This window comes from Podarcis vaucheri (assembly GCF_965113315.1).
Source record: "Podarcis vaucheri genome assembly, chromosome: 1".
Classification (NCBI taxonomy): Eukaryota; Metazoa; Chordata; class Lepidosauria; order Squamata; family Lacertidae; genus Podarcis; species Podarcis vaucheri.
The window spans coordinates 18,081,864-18,099,218 of NC_138759.1; the positions used below are offsets into that span (position 1 = coordinate 18,081,864).

At 45.2% G+C, this 17,355-nt stretch overlaps 1 protein-coding gene across 1 annotated transcript in view; it reads right to left on the reverse strand.

The window, feature by feature from the left end:
* Positions 1-17,355, reverse strand: part of SLC25A47 (solute carrier family 25 member 47) — a 38,739-nt gene that overhangs the window by 16,742 nt on the left and 4,642 nt on the right. Inside the window, 1 exon segment of the mRNA XM_082220335.1 lies at positions 6,516-6,659. Coding sequence (XP_082076461.1) covers positions 6,516-6,659 — 144 coding nt within the window.

Below are 17,355 nucleotides of genomic sequence, written 5' to 3' on the forward strand. Positions count from 1 at the left end.
GGAGGGGAGAGTAACACAATTTTCAAAACTGCAACACACAATCAAGTATGTTTCCCTGATCCTCTTCTTTGACATGAGTTGGATGAAGCTCGGCCAATGAGGGATGGAGGTGGAGTACTAAGTTCTCAGCAGCTGTGTTGTTGCTGCTCACCAGGAGAGGCGAGGTAATGGGAAGGCCAGCACAGTGTGGCTGCAGTGGCAGGACTCCACCAGCGCACCTGCACTGCAGCGACCTCCCCCCTCCGCTGTGCCCCTCCTCCCCTCCAAAGTGAGTCTCCGGATACCCACACAGTCTGTAAGCAGAACTGAGACAGCGATGCTCGAGCCAGTCCCTTGTGCTGTTTGCACAGCCCAACCTACACAAGCAAAATACTGAATACACCACACAGAGAAGGCAAAGTCTGCAGAAAGGTGTCATTCAGGCATGCAGCTCTTGGCTGCCATCAATAGAAGCTAGTGGTTAGGTCAAATTAAGTGCTTGGGATGGTTTTCCAAGGTTCCTTTGGTCTGTTCTCAGCTGTTCTTGGTGTTATGAGAATTTTAAGGTCTAAGATATAAAATAAATGTTCATAAATGTACCAGGCAAACACATACATAAATATATAAACCACATGTCTGAAACAGTACAGGAAAACAGTCCTAAAGCAATTTTGACTCTTTCAGTGACCTCAAATATTTCTCTGCAGTTTGGATGAAAATGGGAAAAGCCTCCCCATTGTCTCTCTGCTCACAAATCTTGCTTTCAGGGCACATTTGTGTATGAATAAGGTGAGCCTGTGACCTAGACTCAGGAATTAAGTATTTATCATCACAAAAGAATGGCCAGGCTCTCCAGGTAAACCTATCAACAGGTTTCCTGCCAGACAGGATTCTGCTGTAGACTGCCCCTTCTGTGATGTATGTATGATGTATTGGGGGGTGGTCTTGAGCTACAGGGTGGCAATTTCAAAAGTCTATATAAGAGCTTGCACACCATTGTTCTGGGTTCCTCCTCCCTCCTGTGTGCAATGGGGTGGGGGGTGAGCACCCTGTTGCAACAGATCAATAAAGATCAGGCTTACTAGCTGCTTTGCTTCTCAATATTCTCTGTTATTTTCTCCTACCAATAGAGAACCTACATAAGGACTCTATACGGGTTATTGGGTACCCCATAAGGGAAAAGGAGCAGTTTTTTCTTGTAACATTGGCCAACAGCTTATCAGGCAACACCAGATTCTCACTAGTTTCTACTGATTCCCAATGTAAAAGAAACATTTTATCTATAATAAATCACAAGGTTAAGAAAAAAAAGATGTGTCTGGTTTAGGGTGGAGTCATGTAATCATCCCTACCCTGCCTGTGGTGCAGTCAAAATTATTTGCTATTTGAGTAATCTTACTTTGACTGTGTTGTTGTTGTTGTTTAGTCATTTAGTCGTGTCCGACTCTTCGTGACCCCATGGACCAGAGCACGTCAGGCACTCCTGTCTTCCACTGCCTCCCGCAGTTTGGTCAAACTCATGTTTGTAGCTTCGAGAACACTGTCCAACCATCTCGCCCTCTGTCGTCCCCTTCTCCTTGTGCCCTCCATCTTTCCCAACATCAGGGTCATCTTTCCCAACATGGGAGTCTTCTCTTCTCATGAGGTGGCCAAAGTATTGGAGTCTCAGCTTCACGATCTGTCCTTCCAGTGAGCACTCAGGGCTGATTTCCTTAAGAATGGATAGGTTTGGTCTTCTTACAGTCCATGGGACTCTCAAGTGTCTCCTCCAGCACCATAATTCAAAAGCATCAATTCTTTGGCGATCAGCCTTCTTTATGGTCCAGCTCTCACTTCCATACATCACTACTGGGGAAACCATGGCTTTAACTATACAGAAATTGTTAGCGAGGTGATGTCTCTGCTTTTTAAGATGCTGTCTAGGTTTGTCATTGCTTTTCTCCCAAGAAGCAGGCATCTTTTAATTTTTTGACTGTGTACACACTCCTATTTATTCTGTATCTAGCGAGTTGCCACATAATTTTAGACACAGTCTGATGTCTGCTCTGTATGTATCTTGCACTTTTTTTAAAAAACGAAGCACCACATTTTGATGTGTTTTCCCCAAAACCAGCTTCCACCCAAGTTGCTGGTTTAAACTGCAGCTAGCTTGTTCTTTTTTCTCAATTTGGATGGATGCCTGCAGGTGCATTAATCATTACACAAAGTAAGTTACAGAGGAGGTTCTCACACTCATTGGGCCTCCTCCCATTCTTCAAACTATGTTCAGTGTCCCAACAAGGAAGAGCATGTTCATGCATAGAGCTTCTCTAATTACCTAAGACTGGCTTTACACCTTCATCAAAAGCTCGGGATGTATTATAATTCATATCCTAATCTCATTATTATCACCACATCCCTGTGAGTTAGGCTGTGGAGGCATGCGCCTAGTCCTAGGATCTGGGAGCTTAGGGATATCAGCTTGAATACCAGGTCTGGAAACAGGAAAGAATAAGAATAAAAACCATGCAGACCTTCAAGTGCTTCCTGAATAGAAGAGGGCCAGATCACATAGAATCAAAGAATTGTAGAGTTGGAAGGGACCCCAAGGATCATCTAGTGGAGCCCCTTGCAATGCAGGAAACTCAGCTAAAGCATCCATGGCAGGTAACCATCCAAAGGTTGTATAGTTGCTTATCTCCTTGGCTCGGAGGTTGCATAACTTATGCATACCCTCCAACATTTCTCTGATGAAAATAGGGAAGACCTCTTCACCGAAGAATTGATGCTTTTGAATTATGGTGCTGGAGGAGACTCTTGAGAGTCTCATGGACTGCAAGAAGATCAAACCGATCCATTCTGAAGGAAATCAGCCCCGAGTGCTCACTGGAAGGACAGATCCTGAAGCTGAGGCTCCAATTCTTTGGCCACCTCATGAGAAGAGAAGACTCCCTGGAAAAGACCCTGATGTTGGGAAAGATGGAGGGCACAGGGAGAAGGGGACGACAGAGGACGAGATGGTTGGACAGTGTTCTCGAAGCTACCAACATGAGTCTGACCAAACTGTGGGAGGCAGTGGAAGACAGAAGTGCCTGGCGTGCTCTGGTCCATGGGGTCACGAAGAGTCAGACACGAAAAAACGACTAAACAATAACAAAGCAGGGTCAGCAAACTTTTTCAGTAGGGGGCCAGTCCACTGTTCCTCAGACCTTGTGGGAGGCCGGACTATATTTTTTTTGGGGGGGGGGAATGAACCAATTCCTATGCCTCACAAATAACCCAGATATGCATTTTAAATAAAAGGACACACTCTACTCATGTAAAAACACGCTGATTCTTGGACCATCCGCGGGCCTGATTTAGGAGGCAACTGGACTGGATCTGGCCCCCGGGCCTTAGTTTGCCTACCCATGACCTAAAGAAAAGTGGGACATTCCAGGATCAAATCAGAAACCAGGACAGCTTGTGTGAATCCGGGACTGTCCCTGGAGAATAGGGACACTTGGAGGGTCTGAGATCTGTCAATCTTGGTTTCTCTCGCTTTCTCAGTCTCTTCCAATCTTAACTTCAGTTTGCCAGATTTCTGCTTGAATTCCCTTTAAAAAAAATGCTATCCTTGCTATCTAAATGCAGAACTGTTAGGTTAGGCTGTTTTCAGACTTAGCATTAGGTTGGGGGTTTTATTTTTACTGCTGGGGTTTTTAAGGCAGCTCTGGATTCAACTGCATTGTAAACGATACAGTATTCTGTACTAGCATAAATAGCACAAGAGAGTCCTGAAGGCAATTTAGGCTTTCCCTAAGGTATCCTTCTCAAACCTGTTGCATGCCAGAAGGTTTGGATTGCAACTCCCATCACCCTTGACTTTTGGTCAGGCTGGCTGGGGATGATGGGTGATGTAGTCCAAAATGTTTGGAGGGCACTGGGCCGGGGGAAGCCATGTCATGCAAATAAAAGGTAAAGGTAAAGGGTCCAGTTGTGACCGACTCTGGGGTTGCGGCGCTCATCTCACTTTATTGGCTGAGGGAGCCGGCGTACAGCTTCCGCGTCATGTGGCCAGCATGACTAAGCTGCTTCTGGCGAACCAGAGCAGCACACGGAAACGCCGTTTACCTTCCCACTGGAGCAGTACCTATTTATCTACTTGCACTTTGTGCTTTCGAACTGCTAGGTTGGCAGGAGCAGGGACCGAGCAACGGGAGCTCACCCCGTCGCGGGGATTCGAACTGACGACCTTCTGATCGGAAAGTCCTAGGCTCTGTTGTTTAACCCACAGTGCCACCTGCGTCCCCTGTAAATAGGTGCCCTTAATTCCCTTCTTGTATTCTGAATGGCACCATCCCAGGAGCACCGCCCTGTGTGATCCTTCAGGACATGGGTGTCAATCAACTCTAAATCCATAATCTCTCAATGGACAGAAATAACCACCTGGAGCAAATAGCTAAGGGCAGCTGCCAAAATTTAGATCAGTAACTGGCACAGGTAAATCAACAACGCACTCAGTCTGCAGCCATATGCCATGCTCATCTAACCCTCTCTAGTAAAGATGACGCGCGCACATTTCACTAGTTCTTCAGAATCACAGTCACCAAACACTTTTTTTTTTTGCCTTGTGCAATCCTACAAGTAACAAGATCAGGCCTTGGCCTCTTGCCAAACTCCTTATATCAGAGCCAGACTTCACCAGGACAAGCCAGAACAAATCTCAGCAATATGTGTTTGTTGAATGCACATCTGTGTGGCATTACTAAACACAGTAAAACCCAGCATGTAGCAAATGTGTTGCAAATAGCCACAGGTTTCCTTCTTCGGAAAGGTGTGCACGATTTCAGAGTGCACACGCCAGACCTGACCAGATGGCCTTTGCCTTTTGCCAAGTGTGCACGGAAATTCTGGGGTTTCGGTTGTTGCCTGGGCCCTCCTTTGGAGCTGATGTTAAAGTTAGGGTGGCAGGAGGTAAAACAAGAGAGTAATGGGCAAGATGCCTTAGGAAACCCCAGGATGTTCTCATTGCATGATGTTTTGGCACTGGGGATCCCTGCAACTTACATGCATGGGACATCTATTACAGTGGTACTTCGGATTACATACACTTCAGGTTACATACACTTCAGGTTACAGACTCCGCTAACCCAGAAATATTACCTCGGGTTAAGAACTTTGCTTCAGGATGAGAACAGAAATCAGGCGGCGGCAGCACAGCGGCAGCAGGAGGCCCCATTAGCTAAAGTGCTTCAGGTTAAGAACAGTTTCAGGTTAAGAACAGACCTCCAGAACGAATTAAGTTCTTAACCCAAGGTACCACTGTATAAGGTTACCAGATTTTTTTCAATGAATCCTGGGACACTTTTCAACTTCCATGGATTCTGTATGGGGGCTGGTTTGTAAATCCAGGGACTTTTCCCGGGGAAACGGGGACGACTGGTAACCTTAATCTATTATGAGATGGTTCATCTGTGAAGAGTTGTAGCTCACTGGTATAGCGTCAAACAGAAGGTCCCTGGTTCAGTTCCCAGCATCTCCAGGTGGATGTGGGAATAAATCCAGCCCGAAATCCTGGACAGCTGCTGTTCGCCAGTGTAGACTAATCTCATTCCTCGTCTTTGTCCCACCATCACGAGCTCCCTTTTCTCTCTGGAATTGCCTCTCCTTCATCCCCCTAGTCCATATGTCCCAGGGCACATTTGGAAACCTAAGAAACTGGCATGGGCACCACAAAATACCCATTGCACAGAAGGAATCTGGAGTTACTGAGAAACTCCACCCCCCCAAAAAAAAACCCACCAAATTGCAAAACACCTATAAACACCCAAAACAAATAAAACACAAAACGGGCATTCCCCCACAACTAAACAACCCTCCCAAAAGACAAAAACAGGGGGGAAATATCTGGAGGGGCAGCAACCTTGGCAGGCACCAAGGAGACTATCAGAGGGTGCCATGGTGCCCATGGGCACTGTGTTGGGGATCCCTATCCTACTCCACATCCTTCATCCTGCCCTCGTACATGTATTTGAAATAACCATTTCGTCTCCCCTGCCCTAGTTCCTTGCTTCCATTTCCCACCTCCTTTGTTGTTTCCTTGTGTATCTCATTTAGATTGTAAGCCCCTAGGGGCAGGGACCTGTCATACAGGTTCTGCGCAAACGGCCTCATGCATAAGATGGCACTCTAGATATTAACACAGGCATACGTTTAAGTTCCTGCCCCTTTGAGATTCTGCTTCAATTCCCCCATCAGTCTCTTTCGATTCACACCTGCGGCTGATCCCTCCTTGTCTTCGCCTTTCTCTATGGGCTCACCACGTATATGCAATCGTACAGAAAGAATATCCGATTTGCAATGGTTCCTGGAATTAATGACCCCGCCAGCTTTGAGTTCCACTAAGTGCCCTTACGCACGCTGAACTCGCGTCCACTAAAACCTCCGCCTTGGGGGCTCTGAAGGTCATTCGCCCTCTCCCTCCGGCGTGGGGGACCTGCCTGGAAGTTAACAGCAAGGAAACACAGCTGTCTCTCTTCATCAGCGGGCTGCTGGGTAGTTTATTTATTTATTACCTCCAATGGCTCCGGCGATGAAATCCATCTGCGCGGAGGGGAGCCAGCTGCCTTTGCTCGTCCCGATTAAAAATGCTTCAGCCTTGGTGCAGGAAAGCAGACCGGCTCCGTCTTTCCAGGAACGAGAGGCCCTTCTGGATGGATCTACAGTGGGGATGAGCAATAGGCTGAAGTTAGGAGCACCGGCTTCAAGGCATACGTAACCGAGAGCCGGCAGGAGGAGGCTGGGACTTTGAATCAGCCTCGGGAGTCCTGTCGATGCTGCAGAACTCCACAAGGCATGGCTGAACCACTGCCGGGGACAAGGCCCTCCCTCCTCCTGCCTTTTGCTCTCCAAATCACCAAGGGCAAAAGAGCGTTGCAGCTCAACTGGACAGGGGTCAATTTGCACTCGGGACATTAGGGTGTTAAAGTTCCTCTGCTGCACCGGGCAAATCTCTTGACGCGGCAAGGAACGACGATTGCCCATCAAGCCTTGCTTCTCATGCCAAGTGGTCATAGGCAATCAGGCCCTCCTCATCTAGGAACATATCATGAGAGCTGAGCAGTACAGCAAATGGTTTGAATGCATGAGGTTCCAAGGTCAGTGCCTGAGACCTGTAGCTTGAAGGGTTTAGCGACGCCTGGAAAGAACTTTGCCTAAGACATCAATATGTGGCTGCCAGTCAGAGCAGAGAGTATTGGGCAAAATCAGCCCACAGTCTGACTCTATAGGCAGGTTGAGAAAGGTGCTTTTACTTTTGTATGTTCTAAACATGCGCCCGAGGCCTCAAGCACGAGGCCTTTTGACTGCTCCTTCCACCACTCAAAAAAGGGGTTGTCACTGGAAATTAGAATATTTAGGACAAGTCTTCATAAGCTTTAAATGTATGCTATATGCATATATTCATACACAGGATTTAAATGTCTAATAATAATAATAATAATAATAATAATAATAATAATAATTATTATTATTATTATTATTATTTATATCCCGCCCTCCCCAGCCAAAGCCGGGCTCAGGGCGGCTAACAACAATCAAATAATCAAACAATCAAATAATCCAACATTCTAAAAACATTCCATTATAAAAATTAATTAAAATCAAATTGATGGCAACCGTTAAGCACAATTCTGTGCAGGTTGCCAGAGGAGGGAGTCAGGCTGCGCCCTGACCAAAGGCCTGGTGGAACAACTCTGTCTTGCAGGCCCTGCGGAAAGATGTCAGGTCCCGCAGGGCCCTAGTCTCTTGTGACAGAGCGTTCCACCAGATTGGAGCCGCGGCCGAGAAAGCCCTGGCTCTAGTTGAGGCCAGCCTAACCTCCCTGTGGCCTGGGATCTTCAGGATGTTTTTATTTGCAGACCGTAGGTTCCTCTGTGGGGCATACCAGGAGATGCGGTCCCAAGTGATTTTCCTACCCAAGCCACCACAGATAAACAGTTTAGGTTAGCTTATTCATTAAGAATATGTCATAATACTCAATAAACAATCAATAAGCCCAGATTATCCCAAATCCTCTTCCATTTACCACCCATTAATTTTCCCAACAGCTCGTTCTTCGAACCAATTAAATTATCCTTCGATTACCCCCATTTGTTACCTCCCATATAATTGAATTGAATAAATTTATTACGGTCATAGACCAGAAGAAAGGGGGGGGGAAAGGCAGCAATAATTTACAAGGGAATGATGGTGTCAGTTAAAAGTTGTAAAATTATACATAAAAACAATACACATACACACCCACACCCACACACACCCACATATACATACTCATATATGCACTACAGTATATGTATGGGCTTAAAAAAGGGGGGGCTTATCCAGGGGTCAGATCTTTTACTTTTTTACAGCTAATGCCCTCCGCTTGATCGCGGCCGCAGAAAACTTGGCCACTTTCAGTGTTACTTCTGGGTTTTTGTCTCCTAGTAGGATTTTCAGCCGCTGAGATTCAGATCGACCTGGAAATTTCTGAACGATAGGGGAGATAAACAGTAACCTGATATCCCCGTAAAGGTCGCAGTGTAACAGCACATGTGAAGCCGTTTCCACCTCCTTCATACCACATGGGCAAACTCGTTCAGCATAGGGTGTGCCCTCGTATCTGCCCTTTAGTAAGGCAGATGGCAATACATCAAATCTAGTAAGGGTAAACGCCCGCCTATATTTTGCGATTTGTAGGTCCATCAAATATGGGGTTAGATTAAACCCTTTTCCATAATCTTGGATAGCTGGATATTTATCTATCTTGCTCATATGCTCCTGAAGCTCTACATCTCCTATTCGCTGGCTCACCATCATTTTAGCCTTTTCAAAGCCTGAGGCTATGAGTTCTTGTGAGGAAAGCCCCAGGCCCCTCAATTTTTCATAAAGCGACAATCTCCATATAATCTATGGGTAATCTTAAATTAATTTTCCCCTCCACGAATGAATAGCTTATCGTTGCTGTTTGGTGGCGGAGATGATTGCTGTTATAAGAAGGGCTTCCGGTATGCCTGCTTTATAAACATAGGAAGCCAACTTTCACTGATGTGGACCTTAAATGGCTCAGAACCGCAATACCTCAAGGACCGCCACTTTCAATATGAACCTACCTGGACCCTGAGATCATCTTCTGAGGCCCTTCTTTGTGTGTCTCCTCCATGAGTGGTCTGGAGGGTGGCAACAGGTCTTTTCTGTAGTGGCTCCCCACTTGTGGAATGATCTCCCCAGGAAGCCTCACCCGACACCTTTTGGCACCAGGCAAAAACGCTCCTCTTCAACCCGGCCTTTGGCAGATGGACCCCCAATGCCCACTTGCTGTACACATCAGCCTCGAAATCTTACTGACTTGGAGAGGATCTGCAAAGAAGAGTGGGACAAAATACCTCCTGAGATGTGTGCAAACCTGGTGGCCACCTATAAGAAACGTCTGACCTCTGTAATTGCCACCAAGGGTTTTGCCACCAAGTACTAAGTCATCTTTTGCAAAGGGATCAAATACTTACTTCACTCATTATAATGCACATCAATCTCTGACTTTTGTCTTCTGGGTTTCTGGGGGTTTCCCTGTTGTTATTCTGTCTCTCACAGCTACAATAAACCTACCATTAAAATTATGGACTGGTCATTTCTTCGTCAGAGGGCAAACGGGCAAATTTAGCAGGGGATCAAATACTTTCCCCCCTCACTGTAAATGTGTTGTGGAAGGTGGGGGGGATTATTGATTTGTTGTTGTTCTTATTTTTACTATGTATTTTTGTGGTTTTTATATCGCAATTTTATGATGTGAACTGCCCTGAGGCCTGCAAAAGAAGCGCAACACAAAAATTTAATAAATAAAAATAATTGGTCCAACTGGTTCAGTTAAACACCATTTGAAATAATCAACAGTAAAAGTTATTAAAGCTTGTCAACATCCACAGCTTGGAAGCACGTGGCTTCCCTCCCCCGAAAATCCTGGGAACTATATAGGAATTAAAGAACCTTTTAATGAGGGTGAAAGAGGAGAGCGCAAAATATGGTCTTGAAGCTCAACATCAAAAAAACGAAGATCATGGCCACTGGTCCCATCACATCCGAGCAAATAGAAGGGGAAGAAATGGAGGCAGTGAGAGATTTTACTTTTTTGGGCTCCATGATCACTGCAGATGGTGACAGCAGTCACGAAATTAAAAGACGCCTGCTTCTTGGGAGAAAGGTGATGGCAAACCTAGACAGCATCTTAAAAAGCAGAGACATCACCTTGCCAACAAAGGTCCATATAGTTAAAGCCATGGTTTTCCCAGTAGTGATGTATGGAAGTGAAAGCTGGACCATCAAGAAGGCTGATCGCCAAAGAATTGATGCTTTTGAATTATGGTGCTGGAAGAGATTCTTGAGAGTCCCATGGACTGCAAGAAGATCAAACGTATCCATTCTTAAGGAAATCAGCCCTGAGTGCTCACTGGAAGGACAGATCCTGAAGCTGAGGCTCCAATACTTTGGCCACCTCATGAGAAGAGAAGACTCCCTGGAAAAGACCCTGATGTTGGGAAAGATGGAGGGCACAAGGAGAAGGGGACAGCAGAGGATGAGATGGTTGGACAGTGTTCTCGAAGCTACAAACATGAGCCTGACCAAACTGCGGGAGGCAGTGGAAGACAGGAGTGCCTGGCGTGCTCTGGTCCATGGGGTCACGAAGAGTCGGACACGGCGAAACGACTAAACAACAACAACATAGCTTAAGGGTCCTGGAAAGTGAAGCTCTACGAGGGGTAAACTACGGTTCCCAGAAATTGTGCAGGGAAGTCTTGTGCTTTAAAGGTATGGTGTGGAAAAGAGTTTATTCCGCAGTTTTCCCAGGTTAACACTTAACGATCGTGTGTCGCTTATTAACAAGAGTGCTTCTCCCTTTGTCCCTGTGATGCTGCAGAGGTTGCCAAGTCTGGCTAAAGGTGCCTTCTGAGATGCATTCCTTTGAAAATTCTTCTGCCTGAAGATGTCTGTGCTGACCAAAGAGCCATCTGGGGGCACATCTGCGTAGTGTATCATAAAGGCACCTCTAGCCTAGTGTACCTTGTTTGTTCCTGTTCTCCACCTGTGACCTACTGAATAGCCTTGATCACTCTGGCTCATATTGTGTGGGGAGAAAACTTGATATAGATCGATATCCCATGTGGGATAATTAATAAAAGAACTGGCTGGATCCCTATATCCAAAACATGGGGCTAAACACACTCTCCTGCAAGAGAGAGCCCCCAGCAGAGTTCAAAATCACAGAATCATGCAGCACAGTGAAGTGTGAGGAACATAGGCTGCTAGACCTTATAAATATCCCGTTTAATCCGCTTACAATGCTTCACCTCTCTACCCCTCTCACAATGAACAGACCACACCATTAGAAAGTTTAAATGCTTTACTTACAAACCCCAAAGGTCAGATACATGTGTTATTCCACGCTGCAGCAGTAAGAACACAGGTAAAAATCTTGTGTTTACAAAATATAGAAAAATATTTCTGAGGACACGGTCTGGGCTTGAAGCAATCGATCAGAAATCCTTGCACTGATGGAACGAGGGAGCTGGATACCACCCAGCAGTGCCACCTGGATACTCAGCTACTCATGTCTCAGACTCTCGCAGCAATGCCCATGATCATCCTTCCCCCTGTAGCAAAACACTGTTGTGGGCAGTGGCTGTCCGCTCCATCCCATGCACCCAGGATCTGATCCCTCAAGACAAAAGTGCTCCAGCAGTGGTTGGGAGTGCCTGGACTTTGCCTGCGCCCCAGACATTCAATACCCACAGCCCCTCGTGCATTTGGAACTACGCTTCTAAACCAGGGGGAGGTGGGAGCGGGTTCCCACTTTGCACATTCCACAGGAAGCATGTACAGTGGTACCTCAGGTTACATACGCTTCAGGTTACATACGCTTCAGGTTACAGACTCGGCTAACCCAGAAATAGTGCTTCAGGTTAAGAACTTTGCTTCAGGATAAGAACAGAAATCGTGCTCCAGCGGCGCGGCGGCAACAGGAGGCCCCATTAGCTAAAGTGGTGCTTCAGGTTAAGAACAGTTTCAGGTTAAGTACGGACCTCCGGAACGAATTAAGTACTTAACCCGAGGTACCACTGTACAAGGAACCAGCTTGCATGACTCAGGCTTCCTCAGTTACTGCTTCTTCGCTGTAGCCAAAAGCATTAATAAGTAAAGTTGTTGAATGGGCTCTGAAGGATCTTGCCACAACACAGCCAAAGATTAGGTTTCTTTTCTCTTCTTGAATGGAATGTGGCAGAGGCCACGCAGATCTTCTCAGTATCAATGGCTAAATGAAACCTTCATGTATATAGTGTTACCAAAGCTGCTAAGCAGGCAAATATTAGGCGCTCTTCTGCATTTACCTATGTATTTCCACTGATACATGCAGGCTCTGTGCATTTGGAATTAGACATGTGCTTCTTCTATGTATTCCTCTCCCGGAGCCAGTTTGTCCTGTTCTGGGCATTAAGCTGTACTCTGTTTCAAGTGTCATGATCCTGAAACAAAATATATCCTGACCAACCTATAGCCACTTGCAGAATCAGTTCTGAAAGGCTGCAGAATTCTGAAATGTTGCAGAATCCAATCTGAAAGCGTTGAATGAAAATTATTGCACCCGCAACTTCATTTGGGTTTCTAGCTGCATTAGGAAGAAGAAGAAGAAGAAGAAGAAGAAGAAGAAGAAGAAGAAGAAGAAGAAGAAGAAGAATTTGGATTTGATATCCCGCTTTATCACTACCCTAAGGAGTCTCAAAGTGGCTAACAATCTCCTTTCCCTTCCTCCCCCACAACAAACACTCTGTGAGGTGAGTGGGGCTGAGAGACTTCAGAGAAGTGTGACTGGCCCAAGGTCACCCAGCAGCCGCATGTGGAGGAGCGGAGAAGCAAACCCAGTTCACCAGATTACAAATCCACCGTTCTTAACCACTACACCACACTGGCTCTAGTTAGGGCCTGAGTCACAATTTATATAAGGACAGGTGATACATGACCCCAGTCAAGCTTGCAAAAATTTATCATCTGCACGATAATAAATGTTGGAAATGTAAAGAAACTGAAGGTACATTCTTTCACCTTTGGTGGACGTGCCCGAGGATTAAGGCTTTCTGGGAGATGATCTATAATGAATTGAAAAAGGTATTTAAATATACCTTCTTGAAGAAACCAGAGGCCTTTCTCCTGGGCATAGTCGGCCAATTGGTGCTAAAGAAGGATAGAACTTTTTTTATGTATGCCACAACAGCAGCAAGAATACTTATTGCAAAGTATTGGAAGACACAAGACCTACCCACTCTGGAAGAATGGCAGGTGAAGGTGATGGACTACATGGAATTGGCGGAAATGACTGGCAGAATCCGAGACCAGGGAGAAGAGTTGGTGAAAGAAGGTTGGAAGAAATTTAAAGATTATCTACAGAAATATTGTAAAATTAATGAATGTTAGAATGATGTTAGAATGAAGTTAAGTGGTTTAAGCAGTAATGCTATAAAGGTGTATGTAAAAATGGATTGATATCAGGTAAAAATTTAAAGTTATACTATATTAAGTTAAAGGATTAGGAGAAAATAAAGAGGGAAAGAAATTGCTGAATTAACTAATTGAATTGGAACACAAAAAAGGAAAGGTATGAGGAGGTCAGGGAAACAAGGATATGAATGTAAGGCATGGAAAGATTGATTCTTTTTTTTCTTTGTGTTTTTACTTTTTTATTCTGTATTTTGTATTTTATATTTTCTTTGTATTTTTAGTTTTGTCTGCTATTTTTGTACTTCTTGTTTCTATGTAATTCTTTTTTCTGAAATTTTAATAAATATCATTTTTATAAAAAAATTATATAAGGACAGAGTGTGCTCAGTTTCCATACTTAACCGCCCAGACCCTATTAAAACACCTTACTCTTTTTGCATGGAACAACCTCTTCTTCTCATTCGTCCTTCGGCAGGTAATGCTTCATTGCATCCTTGTAAATACGTTTAACGTACTCCTGGTTTTGCACCTGCTCATTCCTGAACTAAGGCAAGTTCCCAAACGATTTGCCACTGCGTAGTGAATAAGAACCACTGATTCCCGTGCAGAAAATGCCACTGATACAGGGTAAAAGCGAGAGGCAAAGAACATTTTGTGTTCATATACTGAATCCGACAGTGGGGGTCCACCTAGCTCCATGCTGTCTACACTGGCTGGCAGCAGCTCTCCAGGGTTTCAGAAAGGGAGTCTCTCTCAGCCCTACCTGCTTGGATTCGGTGTTACTTTTTTTATGCAAGCTGGCTGGCAGGGAATTTGTGCCTTTGGAAAAACCCTGATTTCCCTCTCTCCTCCCATCTTCAGTTCCAGCCGGGTCAGTGCAAGGAATGAGAGTTGAGAATGTGGCATTAAAGCCACTGCTCTGTCACACCCAGCTGTTGCCCTATCCAGCTGTGAACTCACCTGACCATTGTCATCCTTTGTTTTTGGAGGAAACATAACGAAACAATCCAAATTTTTGCTTCTCTCACTATTATCTCATCTGGTGATTTTGATTGCTAGGCAGACACAACCCCTTGGCGTTCTGTCCAAATCATTGCACTCATTGCACTCAGGCTACCTTGACAGGGACAGCCAGCTCAAACAAAATCTCTGATGCCGTGTCACGGTTTTGTTTGCCCATTGCGGCATTAAAATGTCTGTGTCAAACTGGCAGGGCTTGAACTTGGCACGCGTCAAGGTGGGTGGTTAAGGGGGTGGAATCACCGGGCTAGGCATGCAAGGGACAGGGTATCGTCACCAAACAATGTGCGTGCTGTAAGAAAAAAATTCAAAGCAGCGCACTGCCCTATGTGTCTACTCAGAATAATAATAATAATTTATTATTTATACCCTGCCCATCTGGCTGGGTTTCCCCAGCCACTCTGAGCAGCTTCCAACAGAGTATTAAAATACAATAACCTATTAAACATTAAAAGCTTCCCTAAATAGGGCTGCCTTTAGATACCGTCTAAAAGTCTGGTAGTTGTTGTTCTCTTTGACATCTGGTGGGATGGCGTTCCACAGGGCGGGTGCCACTACCGAGAAGGCCCTCTGCCTGGTTCCCTGTAACTTGGCCTCTCACAGCGAGGGAACCACCAGAAGGCCCTCAGCACTGGACCTCAGTGTCCAGGCAGAATGATGGGGGTGGAGATGCTCCTTCAGGTATACTGGACCAAGGCCGTCTAGGGCTTTAAAGGTCAGCACCAACACTTTGAATTGTGCTTGGAAACGTACTGGGAGCCAATATAAGTCTTTCAAGACTGGTGTTATGTGGTCTCGGCGGCCGCTCCCAGTCACCAGTCTAGCTGCCGCATTCTGGATTAGTTGTAGTTTCCGAGTCACCTTCAAAGGTAGCCCCACGTAGAGCGCATTGCAGTAGTCCAAGCGAGAGATAACTAGAGCATGCACCACTCTGGCGAGACAGTCCGTGGGCAGGTAGGGTCTCGGCCTGAGTAACAGATGGAGTTGGTAGACAGCTGCCCTGGACACAGAATTGACCTGCACCTCCATGGACAGCTGTGAGTCCAGAATGACTCCCAGGTTGCACACCTGGTCCTTCAGGTTACCCCATTCAGGACCAGGGAGTCCTCCATACCCACCCGCCTCCTGTCCCCCAAAAACAGTACTTCTGCCCTGTCAGGATTCAACCTCAATCTGTCAGTCCCATTGAGTTCCACGGGGTTTGCTCTCAGGTAAACGATTATCGCCTAGGCCAAAGAGTTATCCTAATCGCATCAAGAGCATGAGGCTTTCCTGAATACCAAAAATAATTAGGGGATTGTACTAAATTCTCTTGCGTAATTTTTTTTGCAGCAGCAAACAAGCGGCGCAATCCCACAGCCCTGTGCTTCATCTTTCTGTAGATGGGAGCATTAAATATTGACCTAAGGAGCAATCCTATGCACAAACTGGTGTTAGGTTAAGCTGGTGTAAAGTTACACCAGATCCAAACCCACCAGGTAGCTTAGAAGGCTAGGATTGACTCATCCAGTGAGCTTCATGACTGAGTGGGGATTTGAACCCTGATCTCCCAGGTCCTAGTCTAACCACATTCTAACCACTACACCACACTGGCTTTCTAGAGTACTTCTGCTATGGGGCAGCTATATAAATTAAGTAGGTCAATAAATATGGGGAAAGCAGAATGTCCCTTAGAGAAGGATCTGAAATATTTTCCTTCAAGCTTGAATTTGTTTTGTTGTTGTTTCATTTGATGCTTTAACTTGTTGTAAACAGCTTTGATTCTTTTTTCTTTAAAATATAAAGTGGTATAGAAATGAAATGAAAAGCCGGGAAAAGAGGAGAGTGAAAGGAGATAGGATAGCCATCTTCAAATATCTTCAGGGCTGTCACAAGGAAGATGGAGCAAGCTTGTTTTCTCCTGCTCTGGAGGGTAGGACTCGAACCAATGGCTTCAAGTTACAAGAAAGGCGATTCTGACTAAATATTCGGAAAAAACTTTCTGACAGTAAGAGCTGTTCGGCAGTGGAATGGTCTCCCTCAGGAGGTTTGGAAGAAGAGTTTGGATTTGATATCCCGCCTTTCACTCCCTTTAAGGAGTCTCAAAGCGGCTAACATTCTCCTTTCCCTTCCTCTCCCACAACAAACACTCTGTGAGGTGAGTGGGGCTGAGAGACTTCAGAGAAGTGTGACTGGCCCAAGGTCACCCAGCAGCTGCATGTGGAGGAGCGGAGATGCGAACCCGGTTCCCCAGATTACGAGTCCACCGCTCTTAACCACTACACCACACTGGTGGTGGGCTCTCCTTCCTTGGAGGTTTTTAAGCAGAGTTTGGATGGCCATCTGTCATGGATGCTTTAGCTGAGATTCCTGCATTGCAGGGGGTTGGACTAGATGATTCTATTATTATTTTTATTATTATTATTATTCTAATAATAATAACAATAAATTTTATTGGGGGAAAGATGCTTTAGCTGAGATTCCTGCATTGCAGGGGCTTGGACTAGATTATATTATTTATTATTATTATTATTATTATTATTATTATTATTATTATTATTATTATTATTCTACTAATAACAACAATAAATTTTATTGGGGGAAAGGTGCCTGGACATTCTGTTGTGGCAACCCTAACCTATTTCAAGGTGCCATTTGCCGATTTAGCTTATATATCTGAATTCCTAACATTACAAGCATTGTGAAAGATATATGTATCTGAAATTAGGAGACAGGGGCTGGATTCAACTAACCTGTCTGGCCAGGACAACAGAGCTCCCCCTATCCCAACCCGCAAAATAAGATAAAGGTTCAATAAACAGGTCATGTAGAAGCAACCAGAGTGTAATGAGGAAAATCCTTTTTTAAAAAAAACCCAAAGTCTAATAATAA